This window comes from Mobula hypostoma, chromosome 12 (assembly GCF_963921235.1).
Source record: "Mobula hypostoma chromosome 12, sMobHyp1.1, whole genome shotgun sequence".
NCBI classification, from domain to species: Eukaryota; Metazoa; Chordata; class Chondrichthyes; order Myliobatiformes; family Myliobatidae; genus Mobula; species Mobula hypostoma.
This window is the reverse complement of record NC_086108.1, coordinates 98,500,463-98,515,422: the sequence shown is the minus strand read 5'-3', so window position 1 is coordinate 98,515,422 and position 14,960 is coordinate 98,500,463. Positions and strand designations below refer to the sequence as shown.

Below are 14,960 nucleotides of genomic sequence, written 5' to 3'. Positions count from 1 at the left end.
ATTACTAACTTAATTGGTTTGACACAACATTATGGGCTGAAGGGCCTGTTTCTGTGCTGTAATATCCTATATTCTTTGTTCTGTATACAGGAGCCTTTGGTCCCACACCACCAGGTTCAGGAAAAGTTATTATCATTCAACCATCTAACTCTTGAACCAGCCTGGATAACTTCACTCACCTCAAAACTGAACTGATCCCACAACCTAGAGACCCACGTTCAGGGACTCTACAACTCAAGTTCTCGATATTATTTATTTATTTATTTATTTATTTATTTGCACAGCTTGTCTTCTTTTGCATACTGACATTTGTCACTCCTCATTCTGTTGTATTTCTTTGTTCTACTGTGAATGCCTGCAAGAAAATGAATCTCAGGGTTGTATTATAGTGACGAGTATGTACTTTGGTAATAAATTTACTTTTAACTTTTAACTTTGAATTAAATGTGCAAAGTTGTGGGCAAGTCTATCCTCTGCTTCTGAGATCTGGATCATTTGACTTCATAGGAACCACAAATTATGCGTGGTGCAGTGTGCCTGAGTTGGCTTTTACCAGCTGGTTTCAATCCCAATTGCTTTATAAATTTGCCTGGAAATGTTAAACCAGACATCTTGGTAGGTTGGCACAGTGGTGTAGTGGTTAACACAACACTTTACACCAGCATCAATCGCTGATCAGGGTTTGATTCCTGCCCCTGTCTGTGAGAAGATTTCATGTTTTCTCCATGACTATAGTGGAGAGTACATTGACTGGTTGTATCACATCCTAGTGTGGAAACACCAGTGCCCTTGAATGGAAAATCCTACAAAACGTAGTGGATTTGGTCCAGTCCATCACGGGTAAAGCTCACCCCACCACTGAGCACATCTACACAAAACGTTGTCACAGCAAAGCAACATCCATCAGTCGGAATCCCCCACCCCCACCACCAAGGACATGATCTCTTATTGCTGCTGCCATCAGGAAAAAGGTAGAGGAGCCTCAGGACTCAGACCACCAGGTTCAGGAACAGTTACTACCCCTCAACCTTCAGGCTCCTGAACTAACGTGGATAACTTCACTTGCCCCATCACCAAAATGTTTTCATGACCTGTACGGCTCACTTTCAAGGGCTCCTGATCTCATGTTCTCAATATTTGTTGCTAATTTATTTATTATTATTATTATTTATTTGTTTCTGTATTTGCACAGTTTGTTGTCACTGGTTGAATGCCCAAGCTGGTGTGGTCTTTCATTGAGCCTAATATGTTTATTATTCAATTATGGATGTGTTGAGTATGCCTGGAAGAAAATGAAACCCAAGATTGTATATGGTGACATATATGGCCCTTGATAATAAAGTTTCTTTGAACTTTGACTGCATTGGTTTCCTCTGGGCGCTACGGTTTCCTCTCACATTCCAAAGAGCTGTGGTTGGGGAGCAAGTTGTCTACAAGCTCTGTTGGTGCCAGGAGCACGTCGACATTTGCAGGCTGCCACCAGCATACTCTCAGACTGTGTTTCGTATTGACACAGAGTGAAGCATTTCTGTGTATGTTTCTGTGTACATGTGACAAATAAAGCTAATCTCTAAAAGATCTCAGCGTTTCAAACTCAAGCGCTGTCCAGACATGGACTCCGAGCAGCCACTGAGGGAGTGGATTTCTCCAACTGACCCACCATGACGTTTAACTGGATGGCTCATGCACTGAGTGAAGATAACATAGCTTCTCAGTTGGTGTCAACTTTGTAGAGGACCAGACCCTGTCCTTCTCTCCTGGAGCAAACATTACAGCTCTGTCTGAGCTCATGTTCTCCTTCATTCCTTCTCCACAACAAGGAGGTCCCTAGCCAGATCGTCCTTCCTAGGGCTCTGCTAAGATATAGGTGCCAAGATAGTGTAGCAGGTAGCTAACACTATTACAACACCAACAACTTGGTTTCAATTCTGTCGCTGTCTGTAAGGAGTTTGTATGCTCTCTCCATGATAACATGGTTTCCTCCGGGTGCTCCGGTTTCCTCCCACATTCCAAAGACATACGGTTAGTAGGTTAGTTGGTCACATGGTGTAATTGGGCGATGCGGGTTCAATATAAGGAGATGAGCACAAAGTCAGCCGGTCTTATGGTCTTATAGAGTCATAGAAAAGTACAGCACAGAAACAGGCCCTTCAGCCCATCTAGTCAATGCCAAGACATTTAAACTGCCTACTCCCATCCACTGGCACCAGGACTGTAGTCCTCCATACCCCTACTATCCATGTACCTATCCAAACTTCTGTTAAACATTGAAATCGAGCTTGCATGCACCACTTGCACTGGCAGCTCGTTCCACACTCACACAACCCCGTGAGAGAAAAAAAGTTTCCCCTCATGTTTGCCTTAAACTTTTCACCTTTCATCCTTAACCCATGACCGTTAGCTGTAGTCCTACCCAACCTTGGTGGAAAATGCTGGCTTGCATTTACCCTAATTAAACCCCTCATAATTTTTGTATACCTCCATCAAATCTCCTTTCAATCTTCTACGTTGCATGGTTTGAATGGACAAGAATGTGAGAACGCAAACCAAAGTACCCGTGTGGTTTGTGCTCGTATGCTGTTAAAGATTCTGGCATTCGGTGCTCAATGTGTACAAATTGGTTTCATTTTAATTGTTCTAATGTGTCTGATGATACTGTTGATTTTCACTTCAAAAACTTAAGTGCCATTTGGCTATGCCCAGTGTGTGATGTCATTAACTTCGCAAGTTCATTTTTTGATTCATCAAGCAACCTTACAAGTATGCTCAACTTGAGTAACTCCTTTGAAAGCCTTGCATCCATGAAAAATGACTCTGATTGTGATGAATGGAACCATGCAATTTTTTTATAAATTCAAATTTTTATTATTATTTATTCTTATTTGACAAAGTAGCACAGCATATCACAGAGCAGATAGAGTACAGCATATTTACACAGCCATCCCATGACAGGAAAACAAATAAAACTTAGAGACAGAAAGAAGTTCTAATTGGTTTAAATTAACATACAACCAAAATTGATCCCACGCGTCTTGCACTTTTCCCTCACTGTTAATTCTTCCCAACATGTGTTCATTTGATGAAATTTTAATCATTTCCTCAGTCCATTCCTTCACAGTGGGACATCTGGTTTTTTTCCAGTTTTGCAATATAATTCTTGCAACTCTGATGAGACCCACCTTTAAAATAGTAAATTTGTCATTGTTTACATTAGGTATCGTTGACCCAAGAGACAAAGTCATGGGGACAAGGGCAGTGTGGAACCTGACCAATTCCCCAACAGATCAAGAAATTTACACCAAAAAGGACGAACCATGGAACACTCCCAAATCATGTGAAAATATGTGCCCACCTCATTTTTACATTTCCAGCATAAATTATTATCAACAATCCCCATTTTGTAGAGTCTAGTTGGTGTCCAATAATATCTGTGTACTATCTTATACTGAATAAATTTCGCTCTGGCTTCCCTAATATGTTTAGCCACATTTGATAAAATATTTGACCACTCATTATCTTCAATATCGCTTCCAAGACCATGCGATTTTAAGATCATCCAGCCCAAATTGTGCTGGTCATTTACCCATAATAACCCTGAAAAAAACTGCTTCTGGGTGGACTCGTGTCACGACACCCAAAGCAGAGAGAAACCCTCCTCCGCTGAAATGTGTGAAGACGAAAGATGGTTGGACCATTGTTGGAAAAGGTGGTAACAGCAACACCCCCGTTGATGACAATCCTCAGCCCCTCCCTTCCGCCAACACTAAGTGTAAATATATTGATGGACAAAGAAATGCACGCAATGCTCACAATAAAACTCGTACTACTAAAAAAGACAGTGCTCGCAAGGTATTAGTAAAAGTAATGGGATTAAAATTGCTATCATTAATTGCCGCAGTATAAAAGGAAAATCGGCTGTGATTAATTCAGTTATTGAAACCGAAAATCCTGACATTTTAATCAGGACTGAATCTTGGCTTGATCCTTCAGTTAAATCTGCTGAGATATTTCCCTCCTCATTTTCAAATTTTTAGAAAGGACAGAAACTCTTAAGGAGGCGGTGTTTTAATTGGTGTGAACAATACTATTCCTTGCTTTGAAAGAACTGACTTAGGCAGCGGCTCTGAGCAAATTTGGCGTCAAGCTACACTTCAGGGACAAACGGTGCAGATCGAGAGTTTTTACCGTCCACCTGATGCTAAGTCCGGGCCTCTTTTAGACCTTGAATCAAGTATTTCCAAAATAAACACCTCATCATGCTCTCCGTTTATTATCCTGGGGGGTGATTTTAATGTCCCAGGTGTAGATTGGACTGACAACACACACAGTGAACCAAAAGGTGCTCTTCAGAAAGCCCTGGCTGATTTGATTCTGAAAAATCACCTGTCTCAGAAAGTCACTTTTCCTAACAGACGTGATGATACAGGTGGAGCAGAAAACACCTTAGATTTATTGCAGACTTCACATCCAGATTTAATTTTGGAGGTTTCACCCAGTGCTGGAATCAGTGATCATTTTATTATTCAAGCAAAACTGCACACAAAGATTAAAGTTCCCCCTAAACCACCTCGTAAAATTCCACTTTGGAGAAAGGGGAACAGTGAGGAATTCAAGGACTTAGCAAAACAACTTGGGAGAGACTTCTTTAACTTACAACCAGACAAAAGATCTGTTGAAGACAACTGGGTGTGGCTGAGAGACTCACTAAATGATATTGTTATGAATCATGTTCTTCATAAATTTATTAAGGGCTGTATGCGTTCTCCTTGGTTTTCAGCGAAATTAAAACATCTCTGTAGTAAGAGAAATTTTACATCCGTGCCAAAAAAAAAGGTGCAGGACTGGTTTGGGACAAATTCACCAGAGTGTGAAAGCAAGTCGACCAGTCGACCGTACCATTAGGAGTGCTCATAAACAATGTGTTTCTTCAGTTCTTGAGGGACAGCATCCTAAGGATTTTTGGAGATATGTGAAATCCAGACGGACAGACAACACTGGGGTACAGATGCTAAAGGTGAACAACTGTCTGATCACTGAGGACCAGGAGAAAGCAGAAGCTCTTGCAAACCAATTTCAAAATGTTTTTACCCAGAAAGATACAGAACCTTCATCTTTTCCTAATCTACCACCCAGCCCGTATACTGATATGCCTCCTATCGAAATTGAGGTTGAAGGTGTCAAAAAGTTACTGTTCAACATCAATATGACAAAAGCTATTGGACCAGACCAGATTCAGAATCAAGCCCTTGAGATCGCAGCTCTTGTTCTGCATTTTATTTTCCAGCAGTCGCTCAATTCAGGTGATCTTCCCCTGGATTGGAGAAAGGCAAACATCACTCCTCTCTTTAAGAAGGGTCCAACCACCAACCCGGCATATTATCATCCTATTTCTTTCACAAGCACTTGTTGTAAACTCTTGGAGCATATACTTGACAGCAATCTGATGAGGTACCTTAGCAGACACAATATTCTTGCTGACAGCCAGCACGCTTTTAGGAAGCATAGATCATGCGAGTCTCAGTTTATCCTGACAATAAATTACCTGGCCAAGAATTTTCTGAACAATGTCATCAATGATTTAGTAGTGCTCGACTTCTCTAAAGCATTTGATATTATTCCCCACCAAAGATTACTTAGGAAGCTCGACTTCTACGGTATTCGCTCCAATACTAAAAAATGGATTTCCAGTTTCTTGACAAAACGTCTTCAACATGTGTGCGTGAATGGAAAAAGTTCTAAATGGCGTCCAGTGTTAAGTGGTACACCCCAGGGTACAGTGCTGGGCCCACATTTGTTTTTACTTTATATTAATGACATCCACGAAAAAGTCACAAGCACTACCAGACATTTTGCTCATGATTGTTTGATATACCAGCCAATTAAGTCAATTGATGATGAAGATGTTCTTCAAAAAGATCTTGATAGTATGGTTGAGTGGTCACAACAATAGGGCATGCAGTTCAATCCTTCCAAATGTGAAACCATGCGTGTCACCAGGAAGAGAAAACCAGGTAAAACATCATATAAGATCCTGGGTGTTATCCTGGAAGAAACCAAACATATCAGGTATCTTGTTATCAAAATCCAGAATGATCTACGCTGGAATAGTCAGACGCATCATGCAACAGGAGTCCTAAATTTTTTGAGACGCAATTTTCATCACTGTTCAGCTTCAGTTAAGGAGAAGTTGTACCTCACCATTGTTAGGCCACATTTGGAATATGCAGTTGCTGCATGGGACCCATACACAAACAAAAACACTACTTCCATTAAGCGAGTCCAAAGACAGGCAGCCCAATTTGTCACAAATACCTATGAGAGAGAAGCGAGTGTTATTCAACTTTTAAATTCATTAAAGTGGAACTCTCTCCAAGATAGACATGAAGCACACCGCCTCACCTGTTTTTACAAAATGTTAAATGGTCAACTCAACATAGACTACCAATCCCACATCAAACCCAAACCTATTAGGAGCAGACGAGGGCAGTCAACTCAATTTGAAATACTAACTACCAAGTCAGATGTGTACAGCAATTCATTTTTCCCATGCACAATTAAAGCATGGAATAATCTTCATCCTACCACAGTCACACAACCAAACCCAATTAAATTTAAGGCAGCTTTTCTTCTTCAAAAATCTCCTTCTTAATTCCACCCTCTAACACCTCCAGTTTAAATTCCATGCGGAATATTTTGGAGGATCAAGAACCAAGGAGTGCAGTATATTGGAAAACCATGAAAATGAAGCAATAATAAATTTCTTTTCTCCAATTCCATTCTTTAAAACACTTAGGAATCCGTGCAGAAATAGGAGACATTTGTAAGCAGAGACATGCCAATCTTGTTTCTGTCACACAAAACAGAATGTGAGCATGGTTTAAAAGCAAACTGACGCCAGTGGATCTTGTCGCTATGTATAGTTTCACCGCATGGTTATGAGTGAATGACATCATAATGAAGGATCATGATGGCGAATGCACACGACTGGAACTCCACAATTCTAATGTCTTAGAAAACTAATTTTAAAGATGTGAGAGTTAAGAGAAAAGGCAAAGTTAATTTGAAACCGTGTGGAGCATTTATGCCAAACCATCAGATGAAAGGCATTTTATAAAATGTTGAAAGAAACTTCTCCGTGTTTTCTTAACTCTAATCTGATCAAAATGTTGAAGAGCTACTTTCAAAGTCAAACCACCATAGAAGAAAGGGATTGTGAAGTACGTCAGCAGCAGCTGCCATTCTAAGGCCAGCACCAAAGCAAGACACACAGAGAGCCTCTCTAATCTGCCAGGCTTCACATATTTGTAACCAACCGTTCCTGAGGTAAGTCTGCCTGACTCCCAAGTCACTCGTTAACTTAGTTCTCATTTGATGATGCCTGCGTTCCTCAAATTCTGACACTCTGATATTAACCATTCTGCCAATAATGGTCATTCAGATGTCTTGGCTTTGAGCTTTTGAATTTCCCTCCTATACCCCTCTGCCCCCTTTGATGATGCCTGCACTCCTCATATTCTGACACTCTGATGTTAACCATTCTGCCAATGGTCATTCAGATGCCTTGGCTTTTGAGCTCTTGAATTCCCATCCTATGGCCCTCTGCCTCTCCCCCCTATGTTTCCTTTACAAGAATTACTTATTCCGAGATACAGCATGGTAACAGGCTCTTCTGGCCCAATAAACCTGCACCGCCCAGTTACACCCAAGCGACCAATTAACCTATCAACCAGTATGTCTTTGGGCTGTGGGAGAAAACCAGTCTACCTGGAGGAAACCCACACGGTCACGAGGAGAATGTACAAACCAAAGATCGCAATGGGAATCGAACCCAGGTTGCTGGTGTTGTAAGAGATTTACACAAGCATGCCACCCTGTAAGATGCTGCATAACATCTACCTCTCCATCTTGGCCAGTAATCCTGACATCTCCTTGGTTCTTGATCCTCCGAAACACTCCTTTTGTGGCTCTGTATTAGAAGCCGTTTACTAAGAAGGCTCCCATTAACCACCTTGGAATACATGACTTTGTTAAAGATGCTGTGTAAAATGCAAGCTGTTGTTGACATGCCGCATTGCCAGTAGAATCATAATGTAGCTGCAAATTATGGTTATATCAGAAAAGTAATCGGAGCCCGAAAGTGTGGTAATTAGTGAGGCTGACAGTTGGTTATTATGATGTCATATCAATGTCGCTAGAAATCTATTTCCTCCGTTACTTTCTGGCATGGAACGTTTGACGCTACGTGGCCAGTAATGTAACGTGATATCACATCCTTGCAAATGGTTAGCAATGACTTCTACAGTCTGAGCCATTAATCAGCCAGTGGTATTTGTGACCAGATTCTGTCAAAGGGGCGCACAGAGACTCAGGGAGCCTTCAGTCGTGAATTTCCTTTCCCATCGCTGGTTGTCCGTTCTCCGGAATCCCCAACACACAGTGATGTCATCAGGATGGCATAACTGCCAGGCACACCATTAGAATCCTTCAGTGAATTAAAAATCACATTTGACAAACGTTTTTGTGAAGTAAAAATTTAGATTGAAAGAATCAAGTTGGGTTAAGTCTTGGCAGGGATATTATAAAGAAAGATTTGAAAAAACCTTTTCCATTTACTTTGAAATTCATTTGATATATTTATACAGATGAATTACAAAAATGTTAATTAAAATCAATTTTTTTTTAAGGAGGACAGAGGTCTTAAACAGTACAAATAGTTTGGAAGGTCATTAAAAACTTGCACGTCACTTACAATGAGCCTAGTATTTTCTGGGTATTTTACAAGGAGAGGAGTTCATAAGCCCTTGAAGTGCTGTAAGCTCACTGACTTCTAGGGATTAGAAAGCGCCATCTCACACACCCTGTACAGTGTGGAGGATTGAGTGAGCAGCTTCGGCCCATGCTACCTCTAATTCTGTATACCTCTTATCAAATCTCCTCATTCTCCTAAACTCTGGGGAATAAAGTGCTAGCCTGAAGAATAAGTTTGAAGTGTGCTCATGCTGGTTGTAATGCTGGACTAAATTATACACAGGAAGCTCCCACACTTTCTTCCCTGATTTGGAAGAGAATGTAGATGGCATGTAGGTTTACAGATGACATCCAAATTGGTGGTGGAGTGGACAATGAGGAAGTTTGTCTAAGCTTATGGATATAGGTAGATCAACTGGGGAGGTGGACCTGGGAATGATGGTGGAACTTAACTCGGACTAGTGCAAAGTAATGCATTTCAGGAGGTTAAACTAGGCCAGAACAATGAATAGCAGGGAATTGGGATGGGGGAGCTTTGAAGAGCGGCACCTTTGGGTATAAGTACATATCTTCTTGAAAGGGTCTCACTACCCCCATGCTCCACTCCAGTCTGCTGCATCCATCCACAATAATCCCATCTGCCAGCACTTGGTCCTTATCCTTCAATGTCCTGGAGATTTAAGCTCTCATCTAGGCACTTCTCAAATACTGTCAGTGACTCCTCTTCCACTGCTCTTGGGCAGTCCAGTCCTGCCTTCTAGGCCTGTACTCATGAGTTAAGAAGCATGAGATGGGGTGTGATCTTATAGAAACCCCAAACTTTTCTTGTGGATCCACCTCAGCTTCTGGTCGATGTTGATAAGCCAACATGAGGAAGGGTGAAAAGAGGCCCCAGAAAGTATTGTCTGGCTAAACTAGAGTCAAGATATTAATTCTGCTCCAGATGTCCCGACACCTTTCTACCACCAACTCACAAATCAAGGGTGTGACGGAAGGCATGCCAGTTCCGTGAATGAGTGCAGGTCCAACAACACTCAGAGCAGGGCAGCGTTTACGCCAAAGCACAAAATAAATTCATTATCAAAGTATGTGTATGTCACCACCTACCACCTTGAGATTTATTTTCTTGCAGGCATTCAGAGTAGAACAAGGAATACAACAGAATCATTTTTTTAAAAACTACAGATAAAGACTGACAAACAAACAATGTGAAAAAGACATCAAACTGTGCAAATACAAAATAAATAACTAGAAACACAGTGAACATGAGTGGTAGCTATGCATTCACTTTCATTCCTTGAAAGTGAATGCATAGCTTGTGGAACCAGTTCAGTGTTGAAGTGAGTGAAGTTATCCATGCTGGTTCGGCAGCCTGATAGTTGAAGGGTAATAACTGTTACTGAACCTTGTGGTGTGGGAGCTAAGGCTCCTGTACCTCCTTCTGGACGGCAGCATCACAGAGATCAGATGGCCTGGATGGTGAGGCACCCCTTGCAGATATGCTCGACGGAGCGGGGAGGTTTCCTGTGCTGGACTGGGCAGTATCTACTACCTTTCGTTGGGTTTACCATTCTTGGTCATTGATGTTTCCGTACCAGGCTGTGAAGTAACCAGCTAGATACCCTTCACTGTCAAAGCAACATGATTGATTGGGTACTTCTTCACATGTGCTGATTATTCACAGTGGTGTGTGAATGTCAGAGTTATAAAGTCATTGAATGATAGAGCATGGACGTAGGCCTTTCAGCCCATAAGGCTGTACTATCAGAATCAGATTTATTATCACCAGCACGTGTCGTGAAATTTGTTAACTTAGCAACAGCAATTCAATGCAATACATAATATAGAAGAATAAATAAACAAATATATCAATTGCAGTATGAGATTCAAAATCATGCAAAAACAGAAATAATATATTGAAAAAGTGAGGTAGTGTTTATAGTTCAATGTCCATTTAGGAATCAATCACCCATTTAACTAATTCTACATTAATCCCATATTTTATTCTCCCCTTTAACTTAACATATTTTGAGTGAACATTAAGCATTTGGGGAAAAAACCTAGCTCCTTTCCTGGAAAACTGCATTTTAATTATCTAGGGAATCTTAATTGACAACATTATCTGTATAGATGCAATGCTCTTGGGTTCTTGCAATACCAGTATTGTGAATTTAAATTGTCCTGTGACACAGCCTGGTAATAAAGAGGGTAAAAGAGTATCTGAATATTCAACCAGCGTCCATCATTAAGGACCCTTACCACTCGGGATATGCCCTCTTCTCATTACCACCATCACGAAGTAGTTACAAGGAGACTGAAGACACACACTCATTGTTTTAGGAACAGCTTCTTCCCCTCTGCCATCAAATTTCTGAACTGTCCCTGAACCCATATTGGGCTATCTATTTTTCTATTTACCTACCCACCTATCTTCTGGGCAGTGTCTTTACAAGACGGGTGTCCCCAGCCATTATCAGTACTCTTCAGAGTAGTCTCTCTGACGTCAGTGGTCGCATAACCATTATGCACCGGCTGCTCATACGACCATCCACCACCTGCTCGAGAAGAAGTCAATGGCAAACCACTTCTGCAGAAAAATTGCCAAGAACAATCATGGTGATGAGATCCTGACTGCCTATGTCATAAGACACGATAAATATTGATGACCTATCTATCTTCTTACTTATTTTGTAACTTACAGTAATTTTATGTATTGTGCTGTCCTGCTGCCTCAAAATAACAACTATCATTACATAGGCCAGTGATCAAAAATTCCATTCTGATTCACTGCTTGACTTATTTGCCAGTCCCTGTTATGCATAATTTTTCATAAATTCCATTGAATTTCTTTATTTTCCTGTAAATGTCTGCAAGAAAACTAATCCCAAGGTAGCATATGGTGTCTTTTATGAACTTTGCTAATAAATTTACTTTGACTGAGGTTCTGAGCCCTGACACGATGCCAGCACTTGACTGTTGCCGTTTGCTCGTGACAACAAGGTGCAAAAACTTTGAAGTAATTTTATTATGTTTCCACTTATACCCCACCTACCCCTCCCACTCCACAGGCTGCAGAGATGTTTACAGTGACAGAATTCAAGTGGTTGACCGATCCTCAAACAGCATATCGCATACTGAAGCCTTGGTGGGATGTTTTTAGCCACTACATCTGCATGGTGATGCTCCTGATTGCACTGCTGGGTGGAACCCTTCAGATTGCTCAGAACAAAATGCTTTGCCTTCCTTGCAAAGTGGTGGTCGACAACCATTGCAAGCCCCCTTGGTACATGAACAATGCGTCGAGGAATCCGAATGGAAGCTTCCCTCCTCTGAGCGGGATTAAGAACCTTCTCGACAGGCAACAGTATGCCTTCATTGACGCCGTGTGTTACGAGAAGCAGCTTGATTGGTTCTCCAAGTTCTTCCCCTACCTGGTGCTCTGGCAGACGCTTCTGCTCTTGATGTGCAGTAACTTCTGGTTCAAGTACCCCAGCACCAGCTCCAGGCTCGAGCATTTCATCACCATCCTCCTCAAGTGCTTCAACTCCCCCTGGACCACTCGGGCTCTGTCCGAGGCGGTGGAGATTAGTGGTGAGAAGCTGCCTTACCACAAGACCAGGTTGATGGCTAGCACGTCCTTCTCTTCCGTGCCTGGCGAGGCGGCCACCAAGTCTGCGCAGAGCAGGGTGAAGCTTAATCTGGCAGACGCGGCTGAGAGAACTATATTGGACCAGAAGGAAGGAGAGCAGGCGAAGGCTATTTTTGAAAAGGTGAAGAAGTTCAAAGTACATGTTGAAGAAAAAGACATTATCTACAAACTGTACATGTGGCAGATTATTATAAAGGTCTTCCTATTAATTGCTATCATTGTCTATACCCCTTACTCTGTTACTGAGATGAAATTTGATATCAATTGCAAAGTTGACATCGAGATATTTACAGGATACAGACAGTACCACTGTGTCCATTCTCTGGCAATCATGTTCAAGGTCTTAGCATCTTTTTATGCTATACTGGTGGCAGTACACGGACTGCTATGTGTCTATAGCCTGTATTGGATGCTCAGACGTTCACTGAAGCAATATTCCTTTGAGACTGTCCGAGAGGAAAGCAGCTACAGGGACATTCCAGACATTATAAACGATTTTGCTTTCATTCTTCACCTCTCCGACCAGTACGACCCCCTTTATTCAAAGCGGTTCTCGGTCTTCCTTTCAGAAGTCAGTGAGAACAAGCTGAAACAGATTAACCTGAACTTGGAGTGGACTGCGGAAAGGCTGAGGTATAAACTGCAGAAGAACCCTCAGGACAAGGTCGAGTTGTCCATGTTCATGATCAGCGGACTGCCTGATGCTGTCTTTGAACTGAAGGAGCTTGAGGTACTTAAACTGGAGCTCATAACAGAAGCCAATTTTAAAGCGTCAATGTCTCAGCTGACTAACCTCAAAGAGCTCCATCTTTACCACACGCCGACCATTGTGGACCTGCAGGCATTGAACTGTTTAGCCGAAAACCTGCAAGTACTGCACATCAAGTTCACTGACATGGAGAAAGCTCCACGTTGGATTTTTAATCTGAAGAATCTGACAGAGCTTCATTTAACAGGTAACTTAAAAATGGAAAAGAACAACTTTGTGTCTCTGAGCGGCCTTGAGAACCTGAAGAAATTAAAAGTTCTACACATGAAGAACAGTCTTCCTCACATTCCAGCCATTGTCACTGGTACAGGACTCCTCTTAAACAAACTGTGCATTGATAATGAAGGAACCAAACTAACTGTGTTCAATACACTGAAAAATATGGTAAGTCTCACACACCTTGAACTTCAGAACTGTGACCTAGAACGCATTCCACATTCCATTTTTAGCTTGTATAATCTACGTGAGATTGATCTGAAAGGCAACAGGCTGAAGACCATAGAAGAAATTATTAGCTTCCAGCATTTGAAATGGCTCTCGTGTCTTAAACTTTGGTACAATGCAATAGCATACATACCACTGCAAATTGGAACTCTTTCAAACCTGGAGCAGCTATATCTCAACAATAACAGAATAGAAACCATTCCAACACAACTTTTTTTATGCAGCAAGTTACGATACTTGGACTTCAGCAATAATCACCTGACTACAATTGGTGATGAGATCAGTGAACTGACTCATCTTCAGTACCTTAATGTTTCCAACAACAACGTGAGTAAATCCACCTATAGTTATTGTCAGTGGAAGTCTGTGTGAATGCATCTGGGCCTCTTCAATATCTTGTCATTTACAGTATATTAGTAGCTGTACTACAAATGTTAAATACCAGAAATTCTGCAGATTCCTGAAATCTTGAGGAACACATGGATAGTGCTGGAGGAACTCAGCAGAAAATGTTGATGGGTCTGGGCCCGAAACGTTGACTGTTTACTTCTCTCCTTAGATGCTGCCTGATCTGCTGAGTTCCTCCAGCATTGTTCATGGGTTCTGTTGTAATCTGCACAAAGCCACTACAGAATACTGAAGCTAATGGATACAGAAGTGGTTTAGTCAACAAAAAATGAGACACTGTCTAGAGGAAGAGGCCTGTTTGACCCAATATTACACGACATTATATGTGCTGAAGATCAAAGGGCAATTCTAAATTCACAATGTATCTACAATGCTTCCTTTGATTTACATATCAGATTCACACCTCTTTCTTCACACCAATACTCCAGACACCTAAAATAAATGTTAATTACAAACAAGAGAAAATCAACATTGCCTAGTTTTTCAACTAACTGCTATCCACAGATTCAGGAAACTATTGTCCAGGGTTGCATTTTAAATTTAATTTACAATTTACATTCAGGTCAAAGGATTGGTTGCTGAAGTCAATGTTTGTTATATACCCTAATTCCACAATATGCCCTGACATTTTCCATAAGGGCCACCTTCCATTTTATCTTAGTTACAGCAACACTGGATGCCATTGGGCAAACCCTTGGTGATCCTACATCCCATTGGTGAAAATTGCACAACACACACCCAGCTGATGCACACTGAAGACCAAAAGCCCATGATTTTTGATGGTTAAAATCCTGAAATTCTCACCTCATTTGGCAACAGGGCTCCCACCTGAAATGAAGTTGGACAGACTGGAGTAAATGGCCAATATTCAACCACTTACAAAGCCTAATGGGTCTCTACCACAATTACTCAATAGTCTTTATAATTTATTCCACCTGGAGA

The 14,960-nt window shown here is 41.4% G+C and overlaps 1 protein-coding gene across 1 annotated transcript in view; it reads left to right on the top strand.

Moving 5' to 3' along the window:
* LOC134355029 (volume-regulated anion channel subunit LRRC8B-like) overlaps positions 1–14,960 on the top strand; it is a 69,944-nt gene that overhangs the window by 26,814 nt on the left and 28,170 nt on the right. Inside the window, exon 2 of the mRNA XM_063064687.1 lies at positions 11,817–13,937. Coding sequence (XP_062920757.1) covers positions 11,817–13,937 — 2,121 coding nt within the window. The remainder of the gene's footprint in view (positions 1–11,816; positions 13,938–14,960) is intronic.